The 20217-nt window shown below is 38.1% G+C and overlaps 1 protein-coding gene across 1 annotated transcript; it reads right to left on the bottom strand.

Moving 5' to 3' along the window:
• Nucleotides 1–917: 917 nt before the first annotated feature.
• LOC144000910 (bifunctional 3'-phosphoadenosine 5'-phosphosulfate synthase 2-like) lies at nucleotides 918–19921 on the bottom strand. The gene is made up of 12 exons (XM_077494695.1): nucleotides 19694–19921; nucleotides 16277–16391; nucleotides 14044–14279; nucleotides 11234–11372; nucleotides 10976–11094; nucleotides 9703–9816; nucleotides 9448–9559; nucleotides 7787–7992; nucleotides 7486–7621; nucleotides 5843–6111; nucleotides 3720–3949; nucleotides 918–2343 (listed from the first exon to the last, which is right to left on the bottom strand). The coding sequence occupies exons 1-12, from the start codon at nucleotides 19718–19720 to the stop codon at nucleotides 2202–2204; spliced, it is 1845 nt and encodes a 614-aa protein (XP_077350821.1). The 5' UTR covers nucleotides 19721–19921; the 3' UTR covers nucleotides 918–2201.
• Nucleotides 19922–20217: the final 296 nt, after the last annotated feature.

The following is a 20217-nucleotide window of genomic DNA, read 5'->3' on the forward strand; positions in this document are numbered from 1 at the left end:
CCATCAGGAGAATGCTCATCCTGCTTTAAGCCCGGCACGAGGCTTAATGACGGGCTGAATGAATCGTCGGTCATGCAAATGTATCCAAACACCTTCTAAGTATCACTTGGAAGTAGTTCTTGAACCTATTAAGATGTCAGGGTGGCTGAGGAAAGCATCATCAGTGTACAACAAGGAGGTCCAAACTTTTTCCACTAAAGAAAATGCTTTGCTCTCCAAGTGCCACCAACATGACTGTTCATCAAAAACGAAACAAGGGGTTTGAATCCTAAAAAAATAATTTTAACATTAAGCAGGTTGAACATTTGCATTATAACTATAACACTAAGACAGATTCTTTTACATGCCACTAGAGGGAGCACTTTGAGACTCACTGCTCTAGGCCAACATGTGAAGCAAAAAACACAAGTAATTTAAAAAATATAAATTAAAAAAAAAAGTATGACAATCATTTAATGATAAATGTATGTTGAACTTTTGTTGCGATTTATTTTTACTTTATAATTCTTGAAATAGTTATACTTACATATTTACTATGCAATTGTACTGTTTACAAGTAAGCATTTGAAAATGACACGAAAACTCTACATAAGAAAGGTTGAGTTGGGATTCGAAACCAGAACCTCAGAAATGTCATGTATGGTCTTACCACTGTTACACTGTGCTGCCTATAAAGAAACATTTTTACTGTTCGTACTGTAATATAACCACGTCGTAAAACGAGGACCCCCCTGAAGTCTTTTTTTAGTCGCTCCTGTAGCAGTTTGGGCCAACAGAGGGCGGCGTTGTGCTTCTACTTTTTTTTTTTTTTACACTGAACTACAACCCATATCTGATACCAACATAAAAAGCGACCTGTATAGCCTACAGTATGTTAGAAAGCACAATAGACTGTGAGTATGAAAGAATGATTCATATTCATAACAACAAATAGGTTTATTTGCTTTACTCCATTTTACATTCACGTGGCATCTTCTTCTTCCTCATATTGCAAACGTTTTGAATGCCCACATTTACAGCAATACATACATTCCCAAAGACATTCTTAAGTAGCCTACTAGGATAGACCTTTTCATAATGTTGATAAGCAATAGGTGCCAATGTACTTCCAGCCAGGTGACAGAGAACCAAGTGTCTACTGCTGAACTTGTATGCAAACAATGACAAAAATAAGTTTTTTTTTTTTTTTGGGTGAATATTGAGTATATGTCATAAATATTATTATATTATAAATTATTATTGCACAAAGATGATTGCAAGACTGACTTGTAAAGGGACAAATTGGCCATATCACTAATGACAATGTTAGCTACAACATGTCTGACTTTCCACCACCTCTATTTTTTAATCAACTCACCGGCTGAAATGTAAATTACAGCCAATAATGACTTAACATCTTCTTTTTGACTGACACATGACATCACACATCCAAATTATGGCGGAAGAAGACTAAAATCCTCATTTCAGACATTTAGCCAGTTTCCCTAATCACTCTTGACTTGTTTACTCTGAGAACGTTTGAGCTTTCGCCACTTGGAAGTATGTGAGGCAACATTGTGAAAAGGCCCGTACACATAAAGTTGGGGGGAAAAGGCACTTTCTAACTGTTTGCATGCTGTATTGTACTGAGACAGGATGACATTAGTGCTCATGTAATATAAACTTTAGGCACTTTAGGTAGTGATGGTGTTTCGTTCAATTAATACAAATAAACACAAGTCTTCAAAATGTGTTAAAATATGGAATCGTTACATGAAGTTTTCCCATGTATCCTTCAGATAGTACATGAATTATAGTGCTCAAAGTTAAAAATAGATTAGATATGTTATTTCTTCTGTATAAAAATACATTAGCATATACGAATTCGTGACCACTTGCCACCTTATTAGGTCGACTTCAATAATCTTCCGTGTGTGCTGAACCCGTTCCAAATATTTTATCTTGAAAGAGTTGGGCTCAAGCGTAATAAATTGGCAAGGGGGTGAGTGCAATTGCACAATGGAATGATAAGTCGGACAAGTTTAAAAAGGAATGCCGGCCAACTTCTTAAAAAGTATTTTGATTTGGCAAAGAGTTCCCCAACACCCACGTGAGTTAAAACGTTTCTCGTTCTTATACTGGCCCTAAAAAAAAAAAAAATGAGCACACCATCTGAGAATAACCATCATTGTCTTGCAGTAGTTAAAAGAGCGTCGTGCTGTTTACTGATCCTTTTCCAGCGAGTTGTAGTAGTCCACCAGCACCTTCCAGGCCTTGGGGGCCATGAAGCCGTCCGGTGGGTTCTCTCCACGCCGTGCCAAGTTTCTCATCTTGGTTCCGGAGATGAACTCAAAGTCGGCGTGACTAACAGGAAGAGAAACAAGGGAGGGGGAGAGAGAGGCAAGGTCAGGTTCGGACAGGAGATATGACGGTTATAAGTAGGAGTACATCTGCAAAAAGCAAAAAAAAAAAAAAAAAAAAGATTGAAACAAGCTCAAGACAACGGGACATGACTGTATATACATCAGGGATGTAACGATAATGGTATTATCGTGATATCGCGATATTAAAACCCCCACAATATATCGTCCTTACCATGTCAATATATTAAAAGTAGCACATCTGTTAAAAAAAAAAAAAGTCAGGTTGAGTTCCATTTGTGCAGTTCTAGCACCCTCTGGTGGCTAGTTTTTTTTTTTTTTTTTTTTTTTTTTTTAGTGCAGTGTAATTTTTACAAGGCATGTTTTGGCCCTTCTATGTTTAAAATCCACGCTAATGGTCCGATTAAGGGGAACATAATTTGCTTGTGAACCGAGTCAATATGTGTGGGAACTCAATGTGTGCCTGTATTAGCAAGTAAGTGCCTCTCTCTCTCGCTCTATATATATATTTATTATATTTATATAATATTTTTCATTGCATTAATGTACAAAAGCACAGTATTGTGTGTATCTGTGGTTTTTTTTTTAAGTAAGAACTCATTTTTTTACAATATTGTGACCTTAGATGCCAAAATACAAGCATAGATGCCAAAATACAAAAGCAAAATATAACATGCACCAGTACCACGTATTATTGTACATCATTGGGAGCAGTTCCCAAATCAATAATAACATAACAAAAATCATAAAACACATCATGCTCACCAGGGATGCTGATTGTTAAATGTATTAGATCGCTATAGTTGTGCTTTGCTAGTCAGAGTTAGCTGTAGCAGAGATAACTACCGGTAGTAGAATTTTTTTAACTCAACTAGTAGGGACTAGTCAACTTCAGTACTCCACAATGGTATTATTAAGAGCATGACAAGAAAACTTACTGTGCACTCACAGAAATATTTAAGACAAAGTTTTAAGATTTTTGTAATTTTTTTACATAAATTCCCTTTTTTTTTTTTTTTTTTTTTTAAAGATAATTTTAACACAAACCTACCAAAAAAACCTTCCATGATATTCGCCTAATAAAGGACAAGCTTCCCTGTTTGGCCAAGTTGTGCAAAGTTACCCTTTTTTAACTTATAGTACTGCATTGAAAAATTATCAATGATGTCATGATCAACTCGTCGATTTGCGTTGACTTAAAAAATATATGAAACTGTGCAACTAGTGCACAACTTGGCATCACTAGTAACAGTTAACCAACTAGTATGTCAAAGTTGTCCTACTAGTGAGGACAAAGTGTGCACTAGATATATTGGATATACTGCTTTCCATACTCGACAGGTCATTTTCTTGGCTCACCGCTCTGGGTCGAAAAAGTCCATGGTCCTCTTGGACTTGTTGTAGGCGGCCACCCTGAAGGGGATGATCTCCACCGAGGTGAGGCCCGGCGCCATGGTGAGCACCTTGCCGCCGTGCGTGGGTTCGTAAAGGTCCTTCTTGGTCTCCGGGTGGGGAATCCCGGCGGGGTCCCGGCCGACGATGTAGAAGTTGGCACCTGCGATCATGCGGGCCCTGCAGTGCCACTGCACCTAATGGGAGACGTTTTCGTATTCAGTCACATTTTGACGGTAATATGGCCTTAAAATGGGAAAATTAGACAGTCACATTAAAAAAAAAAAAACAGTCACTAAAGGGTTGGAAATGTCACTGATTATGGAGCTGTCATTACTGACTCATTATCGCGGGTTCATCTTTCGCGGCCCCGCTGTTTTGCAGATTTTTTACAGCGTGCTTTTTGGTTTGTTCATTTTTTTGGGTCTTTTCACAGCCGTATCTCTCGAACCCTACGTCCGACCGGGGACATACGGGTGTCCATGGATTCGTCTCGACGAGACCTTTGCGACGGTGTCTTTTCCGTAACTCCACGAAATTCCGGAGATAAAAAATATATACTGTGCCGTATAATAAGTAATTCAAAAGCATACTATTAACTCATTAGCTCCCAAAAACGTATAAATACGTCATATTTTAAATGTCTTAAGTGTCCCAAAGACGTATTTATAAGTTTTTTTTGTTTTTTTTTATGCCAGAGCATAGAGAAGGCTTTTATGCAGTCTCTCTACTGCAGAAAATGGTTGAGTGGCAGCAGAGTATAAGAGATCAACCAGGCCATGTTAAAACTCCCACAGTTTTCCCACAGTTCTAAGCAGAATGGTGAAAAATGATGAAACTTAGCCATGTTCTATTGCTAATTGCTGCACAGTGGAAACAGATAGGAATATACTTTTACCCCTGATAATAGAAGAGACTCTAATCTCTCTATTGGTATGTTCCATATTTTTATAGCTATAGAACATAATATTTCACGGGCCTTGAAAAATCAGTCAAAATCCAGGAAAATACTTAAGTGAAAATGGTTGGGAGTGAATGAGTTAATAAAAAAAAATGACTGTAAATGAAAAAAAAAAAAAAAAAAAGATGAATGAAAAAGCATTCATAATAACCTAAAAATCAAACCAAAATAAAAAAACATATATAATGAAAAAAATATATATATACTGTGCTGTTTAATAAGTAAATAACAAAACGTACTTTTAATGGGAAAAAATTACTGTAAATAAAAAAAATAAAATAAAATAAATGATGAATGAAAAAGCAATTCATCATAATCTAAAAATCATACCAAAACTAAAAAACATAAATGAAAAATAATATATACTGTGCTGTATAATAAGTAAATAAAAAAAAAAGCACATACTTTTAATGGAAAAAAAAATGAAAAAAAATAAAATAAATGATGAATGAAAACGCATTCATAATAAACTAAAAATCATACCAAAACAAAGAAACATATATAATAAATGAAAAAAAAAAAAATGCTGTGCTGTATGATAAGTAAATTAAGAAAAAAAATACACTGAATGCAAAAAACGAATGTAAATGAAAAAAGAACATCTGATGATAAAGCATTTATAATTAAGTAAACATCATACCAAAACGAAAAAAAAAAATCATATATAATAAAAAAATGTAAAAAAAAAATCTCATTAACAGGAATTAAAACACTTTAAAAAAAAAAAATAATTAATTTGGATTTCCATGATCGCGGGTAGTTTTTGGACCGTAACACCCCCAGTAAACGAGGGAACACTGTCCAGGGGTGGCAAACTGAGGTCCTTGAGGGCCGGAGTCCCACAGGTTTTATAGATTTCCCTACTCAAAGAGCAGCTGATTCCAATTAGGCTCGTTATCAGGCTTCTGCAGAGCTTGCTGATGAGCTGATCATGAATCAACTGTGTTGAAGAAGGGAAATATCCAAAACCTGCAGGACTGCGGCCCTCGGGGACCTGATCGCCATGAGTGTAATCAGATGTACTTGCACTCCCCACCACAAGAGGGTGCTAACATACAGTGAAACAGTCACAAGTACAGTAGCTTGACCACAGCACAAAGGAGTTGCATGCAAGTTGACAATTCCTTGCCTCTGTAGGTCCGGCGTACATCATAGGCGAGGGGAAGATGGCCACAACGGTGCTGGCCGGGTCCAGGATGCCCTCCTCCATCACGGCGGCGTGCTGCTTCATGCGCCAGGGCAGGGGCACGTCGTCGTCTTTGGTCCAGCCGCCGAGCGGGTGCAGCAGGAGGACGGGGTTCTTGTAGCCGCGCTCCAGCAGACGCCGCTTGGTGTCCCGCATCAGCAGAGCGTGGCCGTTGTGGACCGGGTTGCGCAGCTGAAATGCAAATACCGCGTCTGAAGGGAGACAAAACAACACGTGGGTTGCTGATGGATGGTTAGATTATGCTGTACTAGAGAGCGTGTGTGGAAAGCAGTTTGAGAATTTATTTGAGTTCTTTGAAATCCACCCGAAGGTTATTGTACTAGAATGTAAGACATTGTAGCATGCTAGTAGAATACTAGTACAATGGCTTCCACTAATGTATGACATTTCTGCATACTAGTTTTGGCTTACTAGCAGAACAGCCACATGCTACTAGTGAGGCAAAACTACTCGTGGGCATTTTGGTGACAAGAGTTGGTTTCAGGAGGTTACTAGTGCATAAAACATGTCTGCTAGTTGGTAAGGTTTAATTGCATACTAGAAGGTGAAAATTGGTGTTAGGAATGGGGGAAAACTTTACTACAAAATACATGAATAATTTGAATGTGAATAATATTGAATAAATGCTCAAACGACTTTCCACCCTCAAACCACAGATGTCAACTAGTACACATTTTGCCTCACTAGTAACATGTTGATGTAAAGTTGACGAAGAGCATACGAAGTACATTGACCTTAAAATGGATATCAAAGAAATTAACGGTTGCTGATTAAAATGGAAGTCAACCTGAAACATTTTGTGAAAATAATGTTATATGTGACATTCTGATTAATATTACATTTGTGGAATAAGAGTTATGCAGCAAAATACAGCCATTTTTAGCCATTTCAGGGGGCGGCCATTTTGCCAGAATGTTACTCAGGTCTCAGGCAACGACCAATCAAATCTCATCTGTTTTCTGAATCTGAGCTGTGATTGGTTGTTACCTGAGACCTGAGCCACTGTGATGTCATCTTTAGTCGATAGCAAGCGGCAAAATGGCCGCCCCATGAGATGGATAAAAAAGGGCTGAATTTTGCTGCTTAACTCATATTCCACTAACGCAATATTAACCAGAATACCATATTTTGACCAGTGGGGCTGCATAGACCATATTGTATTTAAAAAAACAAAACAAAAATGGGTTGACAGCACTTTTAAGCATTAGCAATCATTCAATATTCTACTAGTGCACTAATTTTTTTTTTTTTTTAGGACAAAGAGTGTGGTAGCAAAATAAATATATAATAAATAAATATTCAAATGGCTTTCCATATTGTGCCCATGCATGGATTTGATTTTAACCAATCATGCGTGCACCGCAAACATCTTAAACAGTCAAAGTGAGAGACAAACTGGTGATCAATTAGCTAGTTCAAACACCGCCATGCTCTCAATTTACCAATTCATTTTCTCATCTGCTCCATTGCTACAGTATGTTGTTCTGAAAGAAAAACGGGCACGTTCGAAAATGCCTCAGAGTTGACTTCTTCAGTGACAACAAGTCATTCGTTTTATATTGGACCTGCTTTCATATCTTTGAACTTCTGCTTGAGCTGCCGCGGAGTAAAGCGGTACTGGTCCAGTCCGTCGTTCCATTTGATGGCTTTGAGTAGCTGCAGGTCGCCACCGGCCAGCCAGTCGCCGCCCTCCATGACCATCTGCGCACAAGTTGGATGCGTCAATTTGCTCTAAGTAATCCTCAGGTCCTCTTCACTCATTTCAATTGCATTTTTTTTTTTTTCATGAAAAATGTGGAATCGTGGTGAAAGTTGTAACTGTGTAACTACGTGCATAAACGTCAAATATGTCTTAGGAGAAGACACCTTGATGTAAGGGTGCTGTGGACACGTGGTCCCCCACTGTCGCGCGCAGCGCTCCTCCTTGCGGTGCTCATAGAACTCCGGGTTCCGCAAAATGGCCACCCGGGAGCCGCCGTACTCCAGCGCGACGGCCGCGCAGCCGTCCAGCTCCTGCTTGGTCTCGGTGCTGACTGGCAACACGATGGGGACGGACATGTTGATGGCGCCACCTGAAGATGGAAACGGATGAAGTGATCGCAATCGTTGTTGCAACATGGCCCTGGTTGATCTCTTATACTCTGCTGCCACCTGCTGGCCGTTATTTTGTAATAACTACAATTGCTTTAAGTGACCTCTTCCAAGCCTTCTGTATGCTCTAGCATAAAAACACATTAAAAAATGTAAACGTTTTTGGGAGTTGGCAATATTTAAAATAGAACGTGTTTATATGTTTTTGGGAGCAAATTAGGTATTAAGGATATCGAATAAATACTCCAAACTTTTGCCACAGGTAATGCCCAAGAAGCAGGGTTATTATGGTTTTGGAATTCTCATTTTAGTAATTATTATTTCGTTTTGAGTTCTGTTTTTAAAATTTAGTTCGTTTGAATTTGTTTTGAGGGTGGTTGTGTTAGTTTTTAGTTTTAGTTAGTTTCAGTATTATTTTCCGTTTTTTATGTGTATTACTTGTGTGCAATATCCTCCTTGCTACCAGGAAAAAAAATATTGTCCAATCATGTCTACTTTGATAATCCCCAATCTTTGTGAAGTAACTGGAATACTGCAAAATAAATTTTTGAAAAAAAAAAAGTTTTTATTTTTAAGCTATGATGTGTCCACTACAGAGGACATTTTTTTTAAAACTTAAATGCTAAGCTCAACTACGGTTAATATATTTCAAACAATACTTTAATGTGTTCTTAAGAGTCTTATAGAACACATTCTAACAACATTTAAAAACCTAAATTTGTTCAATAAAAAGTGTTATACATTTAACTATTCCTCTTCCCTAAAAAGTGCTTCCACTGAGGGAAGCCATTTTCTTTTATGATGCAATCAAAGGTAGCAAAGCCCTACACATTTGGTATCATTGGAAAGCTCTGAATGTCCTCTATAGAGCAAAAATAGGAGTTAATTCAATTGTATGCACTGGGTGGGAGATATTCAAGTTTAAAAAGGTCCACTACAGAGGACAAATTTGAATTGGTGGTAGTCAGGAGGATATTTAATAAACACTATGATAAAATGAAAAAAGTAACTAATTTCTTATCCAGCGTTGCATTTCGGCTGAGTTAAATGTTTAAGCAGGCGAGCCGAGTCATTGGAGCCAAAAGTCAAGGATGCAAATTTGTCACCTAGGAGCAACGTCTGAAGGTGCTTTTCTATTGGCTGCTGCTCGATGACGTCACTTCTGTGTGACACACTTGCAAACGTTCTTATTCTGGTTAAACAAATATACTTAAAATCACATTTAAAATCACCCTCAAAGGCTCATGCATTAAATTAATGATCAAAGGACGTTTTTGCTATAATTATAGCTAGTTTTGTAAACATAAAATGTAGTTTCAGTTAGTTTTTGTTTATTATTTCACGAACAAAATTGTTTTTTGAATTTTAGTTTTTTTGTTTACGTTAACTAAAATAACTTTGCCCAGAAGGATCCAAATGGCAGTGTGGATTCTCACCATCCAAGAGGCTGCCAAAGTGCAAAACCTGAAGGAACTCTCGCTCTCTCATAAAGCCCTTCAGGGGACTGGCCCAGCCCTCGGCCAAAACCTGCACCCACTGCAAGTCCAACTGTCATCAAAGACAAAAAAAAAATAAATACATAAAAAATAATCATTTGAATTCCAATGCTTCAAAACATGTCTGCTATCACGACCCTGTGTCCATCTGCTGCGCGGCGTGATAAATAAGGCCAAAATTGATTGACGGGTTACCTTGGTGATGCTTATGGTAGGCAGCGTGCTTGCATCGGCCACAGCGAGATGCAGCCTGTTCTCCGGAACAAACAGTTCACTGGCCTCCTCCATGATCTCGCCCGGCACGATGTTCTACACGAAAAGGCCAGGGATAAATGTTAGTGAGATCATATTTTCTTATTAAAACACAGAAAACATTCAGTTTTGACAAAAAAATAAATAAAAAAAAACATCCATTCAGAGAGCTCTCTTTGGAGCAGAGTTCGTCGCCATGGCTACGCCGGCTGCCGACAGAACCAGTCCTGTGGTCTTATTATTATGTATCCTGAGATGCCTGCAGGTTAAACCTAAAATGCACTTAATTTGACCTTCTCTAACATGCAGCTGAGCGACAAAAGTGTTAGAGCCATCATTCGACTATTACATTTCCTAGTTCAATTCGAATTGCTATTTGAACAGCATCACAATGTTCACATTTTGTCGCCGTGCTGTCGTTAGCAGGTGGCAACAAAGATCAAGTGACTGGAAGAGTCACTGAAAGAAAGGTTTCTAAATGGATCTCCTTGGAAACTTTCAGCTGTTGTAAACTTGTCTTTTTTTTCTGTTCAGCTCCTTGTTCGAGAAGATCAAACTACTATCACCTAAAAAGAAAATATTGTATTTTCAGTTCATGCTCAAAAAGCCAAACATTTTGTGAGCAATATATATTGGGACGATAACTGCATCACAATTTGTGTAAACCATTATAAAAGAATGGCAAAGCCTGAGTCTTTAAATGACCAGCAGGTGTCTCTCTAACTGATTTTTTTTTTTTCTCTCTCTCCATTGAAGAGTTTAACCAACTAGTATAAATACTACCGTTCTTGAGCTTTTGGACATGATGTGACAGATATGACAGACATGTTACAAAGACAACTTTTCTTCTTCACGCGCTAACTTTCAAACAGACAGAAAAATCTCCACACTGATACATTCACATGTGACCGGATGATTTACTGTGACGATGACGTATGATTACACAGTAAGCCACAAAACCGCATCATATATGTTGCAACAACTTCTTGGAAACTGTCCTGTGACGCACGCTGGCTCATGTAGTCCTGGGGATTTATTTAGCAATGCATCTGTTTGCATGTCGCTTAGTCTTTATCGCTCTGTGCTTTTATCACCGTTAGATGCAGGATATTTACACACGCATGACATATTTGTCAAACCATTACTATAGTCAAGAGATACATCCTTATAAATGTACTGAGATGAACGGCACCGCGTGAAGACCTGTCACACCCACCTGCTCGCGAAGCATCTCCAGCACTTGTTCGAGGCACTCGTTGACTGAGAGCTCTCCAGTTTTCAGCACCAACTCGGGCGCCTCGGGGCGCTCGTAGTCGGAGTCGATCCCTGTGAAGCCTGCCAAGAAAATGGCGGAAAGCAAATACTGTCTGTTACAACACTGGAGGCACTCCATTATTTGTCTTGAATGATGATTGAGAACAGGGTGGGAACATGTACAGCGAAAGGAGTTAAACAGCGTCAAACAAAAAAAAACCTTTAATCTCGCCGGCTCGGGCCTTCTTGTAGAGTCCTTTCACATCTCTGCTCTCACACACCTCCAAGGGAGCGTGGATAAACACCTCGAAAAATGGGAGCCCGGCGCTCGCGTGGATTTTCCTGGCCTCGTTACGATCCTGCGGGGATAAATCACGACGCATATGCGCAACAAAATGATGCTAGGTTAAAATAGGGCCGTGCAATTCATCGAAATTCAATTACAATTTCAATTGTTACACTCACAAATTATAAAATCAGCATAATCGTAAATAAGATTATCAATACTAATTTTTTAGTTGTTTAAATTGATACATTTGCACCTTTTTAAAATTGTAAAATAACTAATTTAAGAAATATAGTTTCAGCCAAAAGGAACTTGCATAATTATTAGGGGTGTGAATTGCCTAGTACCTGACGATTCGATTCGTATCACGATTCACAGGTCACGATTCGATTCGATACCGATTAATCCCGATACGAATGGTCACGATTCGATACCGATTAATCCCGATACGAATTTATAAGTCGATTGTTGCGATTTTTTTTCATTCATATTTAGAAAATACTAATCAGTAAGCTTGTAGAGTGTAAGATTTATATGAAAATGTATTATTTATTTATCTGAAATTTCAGTCTTATAGAGGTTGTAATCTGTTTCATGTTTGAACAGCATTAAAATAAAAATATTAAGGCTTAATGTGCCGTTCATATAACATTCTTCCATGCTCAAGGTGTGAATCCAAAAAAAAATAAAAAAAATAATAATAATAATAATAATAATAATAATAATATAAAAAAACCCATCGATTCTGCCGATTATTGAATCGATTCGAGAATCGCGCGATGTAGTATCGCGATATATCGCCGAATCGATTTTTTTTTTAACACCCCTAATAATTATAGTGTTTCAAATAATTATATTTTTCTTAATTTTTATTTGTTTGTTAGGTTAAAACATTTTCTTGTTTTGTACAGTGCACTAAAACTTCAAAGTTTTTTGGAAAAAATATAAATAGAATAATATAAAAATATATATATAATTATATATGTACTGCCTAAAGCCAGCTGAGATAGGCTCCAGCACCCTCCGCGACCCTTGTGAGGAATAAGCGGTCTAGAAAATGTATGGATGGATGGATATAAATGATTATAGTGTTATTATTTTTTTAATTGGTCTTAATATTTTTAAATGTGTAAACATTTTCTTATTTTCTACCAAAAATCATCCTATTGCACAGTGTACAAGCTGCACTCCAACTTCAGGTTTTTGCCAACATAAATAAATAAATATATGTATATTATTATAAATATATACTATTATAAATTCTGTTTGTTCCAAAAGGAACTTACATAATTATAGTGTTTTTTTTTTTTAATTGGTCTTAATATTTTTAAATGCTTAAACTTTTTCTTGCTTTGCACCAAAAAAATAAATAATCGTGATTTCAATTATTGCAAAAATAATTTTAATTATTATTATTATTATTTTTTATAATCAAGCAGCCCTAGGTCAAAAGAATGAATTTTTGAATGAATTTTTAGTGACACGGGGTGAGAAAATGTGTCTAAATAAAGAGGTAAGGCCTTTATTTGGCTAAATGACTTTTTATAACACTGAACGAATCATGCACATACACGGTAATATTCAATATTGTTACAACCTTCTTTCAATCGCTGAAGGGTATGCTTGTTATTTCTTATCAGTTTAGTAACCTTAGTTCCAGAATGTTCTCTTTAAATCCCATGGTTAACGTTAGCTTTATGTATACGGCATCTGTTCCCGCTGACAGTGACATCCGGGACACGAATGTCATGGTAAAGGCGACTTATTAAAGCCTTAAGCGAAAAAAGGGTGTGTTCAAAACTGTTAAATGATATTTTCTTCTGAAATTCCTAAGGAGTCGATGCAAATGACAGTCAAGTGTAAATTTTAAGTCATCAACCATTAAAGTGTAATTTACATTTTTTTTTTTTAAACAAACACCAATGATTACTAATTTAACAAAACATTTCAGTAAACATTAACACTAAAGACAACAAATGCCTATTCTCATCTTTTTTTTAAAATGTTTTGAAACTGTCGTGTATAATTATTTGGATCAATCTTTATTTTTCTATTTGTTGGGGGTGAAAACGCTGTTCTATAAGGTTTGTTTAAAAACATTCAAATTATGGTGGTGAATGAAAAACTACGCTGACTGTCATTTCCATTAACTTAGGAAAATTAGATAAATATCATTTGCAAAATAATTTGGAATGCGGTGTAATTAGGGTGTGGTGTTTATCTAGTCATATGAGCTGCCACTACAGCAGAAAATACAGTTAGGCCCAAACGTAATTGGATAGTGACGCAAGTTTTGTTATTTTAGCTGTTGACAAAAACATAACCAGTATGTTTACGCTATGTTTATGTGTCCAATTACTTTTGAGCCCCTGGAATAAGGAGCATTTGCATAAAAATAGCTACAATTCTTACATGCTTAAGCATATATTTCTGTTCAACCTCTAGAATTAAATCATAAAGTCTGCACTTCAATTCCATTGTAGTTGTTTCCATTTAAATCCAATGTGGTGGCATGCAAAGACCAAATCATGAAAATTGTGTCACTGTCCAAATACCTTTGGGCCTAACTTTATTTGTGGAAATGATATTTGGGCTACAGGTAAAAACAAACAAACATCTAGTTGAGATGAGGCTTTTTTTTTTTTTATTCAAGATGACCTCACACATGCCGACGAATTGAGCACAGTGATTAATATTAGAGAGGAAGCCACTATCAAAGAAAATGACGTCCAACATGATCTGACCTTGGCAAAAGGGGAGATGAAACTGGTGATGCAAACGAGTCCGGCGTCGGCAAACAGCCGGGCCACCTCGGCGATGCGACGGATGTTCTCCTCGCGGTCCACGGCCGAAAAGCCCAAATTCTTGTTCAGGCCGTGACGGATGTTGTCGCCGTCCAGGGAGTAGCAAGGGATGGCGTGGGATACCAGGAACTCTTCCAGGGCAAAACTGATGGTAGTTTTTCCGGCCCCAGACAAACCTGGTAAGAAATAATGGATTCTATAACTTTGGATATGATCTTTTTCCCTAGATCTTTTTACCATGACGTCACACAGTGCTGGTGTTTTGGTGACTCTTTTTGGGCACAAGTACTCCTAAATAGGAGTGTGACGATATATCGATATCGTGATAAATCATGATACTTTGTCTCCCAATAGATTACCGATACGCCTACGCAAGTATGGCGATATTTGTAGTTAATATACAGCCGCTGTTAGCACGTCCGCCTCCCAGTACTGAGGACTCGGGTTCGTACCCCGCCTACTGCCCAAAGCCAGCTGAGATAGGCTCCAGCACCCCCCGCGACCCTTGTGAGGAATGAGCGGTCAAAAAAATGGATGGATGGATGGATGGATATACAGCCACTATAACGGCTCCATTGTTCATTACTTATTGTGCAATTACTTGGCGGGCCGCTAGGGGGAGTGCCTCAAAAGAGTGGCGGGGAAATGGACGGAGGTCTTCAGGCGAAGAAGACTCATGAGCTTACTTTTACTTGTGGAAGACATTTCTCTCCTGTCTAGCAACTGACTCAGTTTGACATATGTTTCTATGAAAAATGTGCATTATATCTTCAATTTTAACATTTTAAAACACATTTTATGTTTCGACTTTTTCAAGCACAGAATTTGTGAGGAATATTAATATTGCTTTAACACTGACTGACACGTTGCATGTCAGGGTTTAAGAAAGACAGGAAGTGGTCTCTCTTAACTCATTCACTGCCAGTCATTATAAAAAATTTTTACATTTCCAATACTCACGTGATATTCCATTCAATAATTATATATAAACCGAATCTACCAAATAACAGAATAGACTCCCTACTTTTTGTCCCGTCCCGTTCTTTTATAATTGACAGCAGAAAAATGTAGGTTTGCCAAAATACAGCCATTTCTCCCATGGACTCTGAAACTGTGTTTATTTCCTATAAAATGGGGCAATGATGTCATCTACCGGTGGTTGGGCATCAGTAAAGTTGTTTCCAAGTTTGATATTTACAGTGGAGCATGCTCAGATTCGCCCCCATTTAGCACCGCTCTAAAAAATACAATTGACAAGTATACTTGTCAAAGGCAGTGAATGTTAAGAAGACATTTATCCATCCATCCATTTTCTTGACCGCTTATTCCTCACAAGGGTCGCGGGGAGTGCTGGAGCCTATCTCAGCTGGCGGGGTACACCCTGGACTGGTTGCCAGCCAAGCGCAAGAAGACATTTATATTTGTTTAAAAAAAATACACTTAAAGTACTCACTGTGAAGAAGACACCAGTTTTAATATTGTATTTCAGTGATAGTACCAAAAAAATAAATAAATATTTTCTCATTGAAAAAAAACCCATCAGTTTATGTCTTGAGTAGTTTTATCGTAGATTATCGTGGATTTATTACCTGACCAATATATCGATGATTGCGGTATCGTCATATCGTGAGATAATCGTTATCGTGAGCCTTGTATCGCATATCGTATCGTAACGTGAGGTACCCAGAGGTTCCCACCCCTACTTCTAAACGCCCTAGTCATAGAAATTAGCGTAACTATCTACATTTGAAACGTTTCAATCTTGACTTAATACTACAACAACTATGCAGATCATTTCTTGCCCCACCTCACCTCCTGACATTTTTTTTTGCCTGTTTTACTGCCGCTTCTCTCATTGCTCTCCACCACCTCTCCTGTTACGCACGGAAAAGTACCAGCAATTCCAAGTGAAATGGAACGCTGGCTCTTGAACTGGTAAGTTGAATACCATGTACGGTGAAATTTCAAATAACTAATGATATGGACATGCTGTTTTGGCGGTGAAATGTATAGCGCCCTCTAGAGCTGACGTTACATAGCAGGCTAGCCATTATGTTTTGCTAAATTACGCTAAGAGAATGGGACAAAACATTTTGTATATACTACAGGGGAAATGTACTTCCACAAACCCAAATGATGGAGGTTGGTTCCCAGTTAAGTAAAACAAATTTACCTGTGAGCCAGATGGTGCAGCCTCTGAAGCCTCCCCTGGTGCCCACAACCTGCCCCCTCTTGCTGCGGCTGACATGGTGGGCCTGGTAGACCACGTTGGTAGACCTGTTGAGGTTCTGTCACAGAAGGCGAGAAAATTCAGAAGTCACCTCAAGTTGTTTACTTCCTGTTCAAGTTAGAATTGCGCAATTTGACCGAGGCATTTTATGCATCTTGATAACTTGATAACGTCTAACCAACAGTCTCAAGAGCTCAGTGAATTCCACGCAATGACATTGACAGACGGCGGACAACGTTGACACCAAAGATGACTGCGCAAACTATCATGTCCTGGTCCACCCTCTTTGCATTTGTCATAATTCTGTTGACATAACATGTGGCTTTACATAGATTGATGGAAGCCATTGTTTCATGAGGTATCTTTGGTTTGTCCAGCGCACACACTCGGGTTGAACATACAGTAGCAGAGACATTAAAATACAATAGAGCAGATCCTATAAAATGAAACGTGTGATGAATATGTAGCTTTGGCTTTAGTGCTGTCACTATTGAATATTTTTAGAATTGTTTAAAGGGACACTTCACTTATTTAGCCCATTATAGCAATAAAAAGTTAATATTTTGTTGGTCTATAATTAATTTGATACTTTCATTATTTTTCACGATAAATTAGTACCTTTAAAAACACATTCTGCAACTTGCTGTCGACTGAAAATGACATCACAAGGGCTCAGGTTACCAATCACAGCTCACCTGTTTTCTAGGTGTGGTCATGTGACATTCACAAGCTGAGCTGTGATTGGTTACCTGAGCCCTTGTGATGTCATTTTCAGTCGACACCAAGTTGCAAAATGTGTTTTTACTGTATATAAAATAATGAAAATCTTAAATTTATTATAGGCACAATATTAATGTTTGACTGCCAAAAATGGCTAAATAAGTAAAGTATCCCTTTAATGGACGAATCGGATTCATTGTAATTTTTCATTCAAGTGTATTATAAAAGCATATTATCCCCCTGAGTACTGTTTATTAACTGGTGGTGTTTATTTCGTACTTGGTATTTGTATAGTGATTTTTTTTTTTTTTTTTTTTTTTTTTTTTAAAGGGGGATTGATGTTGTATTATTTTACCGGTTCGGTCATTGTTTTCCAAAGTAAAAACAGATGTTTGCAAATGTTTTATTTTGATTAAACTCAAAAGATAATCAAAGTCTTCTTTCATGAAGGACTACAGAAATCAGAAATCTGAGGATTTGGAAAAAAATTTATTTAAAAAAACAAACAACTTGATTATTAAAATACATGTCGGCTAATTTGATAATAGATTACGCGATTAATTTTGACAGCTCTACTTGACTTTTACAACGCGAGTGAGGAACCTCCTCCAAGGCACATTATACATTTGTGAAATAAAACATGATGCAACAATTGAACAAATATTGAGAAATTGTGGGTTGGATGTTCTGGGACGTCTTTGAAAAGTACATCTGATTAATTTTATTATTTGATTTATCCCTTGGCACTCCTTAACGTTTAGGCTTGGAGTAGCTTCACTTGGCTGTTGCATCATTTCATTTATATAGATTTTTTTTAAGAGAAAAGGGATTTGACTCAAACATGTCATTCCCAAGAGATGATGCAAAGGTTTTTGCCCTCCCTAATACTTATGGAAAACAACCAATCAAAGATTTAAACGGCTGCTAATTTCAACCGCTTCACTCCGACTTGTGTCATATCTTCCACTCTTGGATATCCAGTCACAATTTCATCATGGTCAAATTGATACTTTGCACTCAAATATGTGGCCCATCCCAATGTTGTAATATTGTAGCAGCTTTGAAAAAAACACTTCTATTTATTTCCCCCCCAGTTGAGATGACAGACTGGGTCAAAGTAGCATGCTCAGGTCCCAAGTGCCCACATGGACCGACCAAGGGTATTTTATGAAAGGAGCCGCATTGACTAGCTGAAGGGAGGTGGTGAGTGTGAGAGGCATGGAAGGAATGGTGGTGGTGGAGGTGGGTAGACAGACAGACTGTACAATGTGTCCAGTGTGCTGCGTGCAAGGCCAGGGATGATGTGGCAGCAATCGGGTCCACATGTCGCCTTCTTCTATCCACTCTTAACCAATTCTAACCTCACTAGATTCTGTAAATGTGCACTAGTGTACGGGAACGCTTGACTGCGGTGCTCTTTGTAGCTTCTCAAGGTGCTCCGTAGTTACATCAACCCAAGCAGACCGTCAGTGTTACTGTGGGCTCGAGTAGATTCTTGAAAAGCAGAATTTTATCGTTCATGTCGAGTTGCGCAAGTGAATTTCGTAAAATATGGAAATGGGTGTTTTTATCTGACATTGATAGTACATTACATTTACAAGGGGTCCTCAGTTTACGACTGAATTACTTAGCCAAGAATACATGTTATGGGTAGTTAATCCGAATATTGTATTTATGACTTTTTCTAATATGTATGTTATCCAAAAATCAACAAAATAAAATTTAAACACAAAGAAAATTACATTTTGTTGATTTTTGGATACAAAAAGACAAACTTTTACTTTATTTCTGTATAAAAAAAATGGGAAAAGACTTGTATAGATGATGTTTAATAAGATCTTTAAATACGATTGATTTAAATAATGTTTTATAATAGTAAATGCTTTGACTTGTGTTGTTTTCATTTGAAATAAAAATCTATCTAACTGTCAAATTAATTACAGCTACTCCTCTTTGGTGATATCTTCCACCGTGTTCTTCGGTCATGAGCCGCATCTGATGCCCGAGTGTGTTCAACAGTGGCTCTTTCTCATCCCACCTTATGAATAGGGCATATTGACATGAATTCATGGCAGCAACAACAAGCCCATTCAGTCCACACAGGCGCTCAACATCACACCTGATAGTACAGAGGATGACAGTGTTCAATAAAATATGATTTTAATGCACTTAAATGAAAAATAAATGAGGTTGGTTTTTTTTTTGGGGGGGGGGGGCACACTGTCTTTATAGTTAGCAAATGTAATGAGAGCAAAAACAAGAGCTGTATATTTATATTTGGCTTTAATGGCTTAACTGTGATTTAATAATATGCTCCTATTGTTGTGTTATTGTTGTTAGTGTAGAAAACGGCATCGAACATGCAGAGGTTTTTAAATCGTAAACTATAACCACAATAATTAACATACTGTTATATTAATACATCTCAAATGGAGTCATCATCATAAAGCTCTTGCATTGGATCTCGTTTGCTTCTGCAGGTGTACCTAATGAAGTGTCCGGTGGGTGTTTATCTATAAGAATAAACTTTGAACAAAGTCATACCGCTTTAAAATCAAGTCGACGTCTTTTTTTTTTTTTTTTTAAACCTCCTCGGAGACTTGGATGACAACTTGCCGGGTGACTCGCTCTGTCTCTTACCGTACGAGGCTTCTTCACTCCGGACATTTCTGACGAGGGCGACGCCGCCGATGGACTGCTGGACACCGGGCTCGCTGCGCTTGGCTCACGGGGCCTGGGATGGTGCTGCAGTCGGTCGTCGTGAACTTTTTTTTTTTTTTTGGCTCCGGTCACCAAAGGCGACGAAGGGGGCTTTAAAAAGGGCCTCCAAGACACGTAGCATTCCGCTGGCTGGCCCAGCCTCCAGCCTGCCTTCCTCCTCCTCCTCCTCCTCCTCCCGCATTCACACATAATTTAGCCCAAGTTAGTTGGCCAATGCCAAAGCGTAACGACACGACTGGGCCGGCGAAGCTACCTCTAACCCTGCAAAACCCCAGCCGGGCATTACGGTGTCCACAAAGTTGGGGTACAGCATTTTTTTTAAACGCCTCTTTCATTACTCAAGATGGTTTAACGTCTCATTGCGAACTTTTATCTCGCTCCCGAGCGAGTATTTTGGAAAGAGCATTTTTTGAGTAGTTCGCCGCCACGGACGATAATATTTA

This window comes from Festucalex cinctus, chromosome 14 (assembly GCF_051991245.1).
Source record: "Festucalex cinctus isolate MCC-2025b chromosome 14, RoL_Fcin_1.0, whole genome shotgun sequence".
In the NCBI taxonomy this organism is placed as follows: Eukaryota; Metazoa; Chordata; class Actinopteri; order Syngnathiformes; family Syngnathidae; genus Festucalex; species Festucalex cinctus.

Coding starts and splice junctions, on each gene's coding strand:
- LOC144000910 (XM_077494695.1), bottom strand. CDS start 19,720: ATGTCCGGAGTGAAGAAGCCTCGTACG. Junction 9,817..10,975: donor TGGAGATGCTTCGCGAGCAG/GTGGGTGTGACA, acceptor CTTTTCGTGTAG/AACATCGTGCCGGGCGAGAT. Junction 3,950..5,842: donor TGTACGCCGGACCTACAGAG/GCAAGGAATTGT, acceptor GTCTCCCATTAG/GTGCAGTGGCACTGCAGGGC.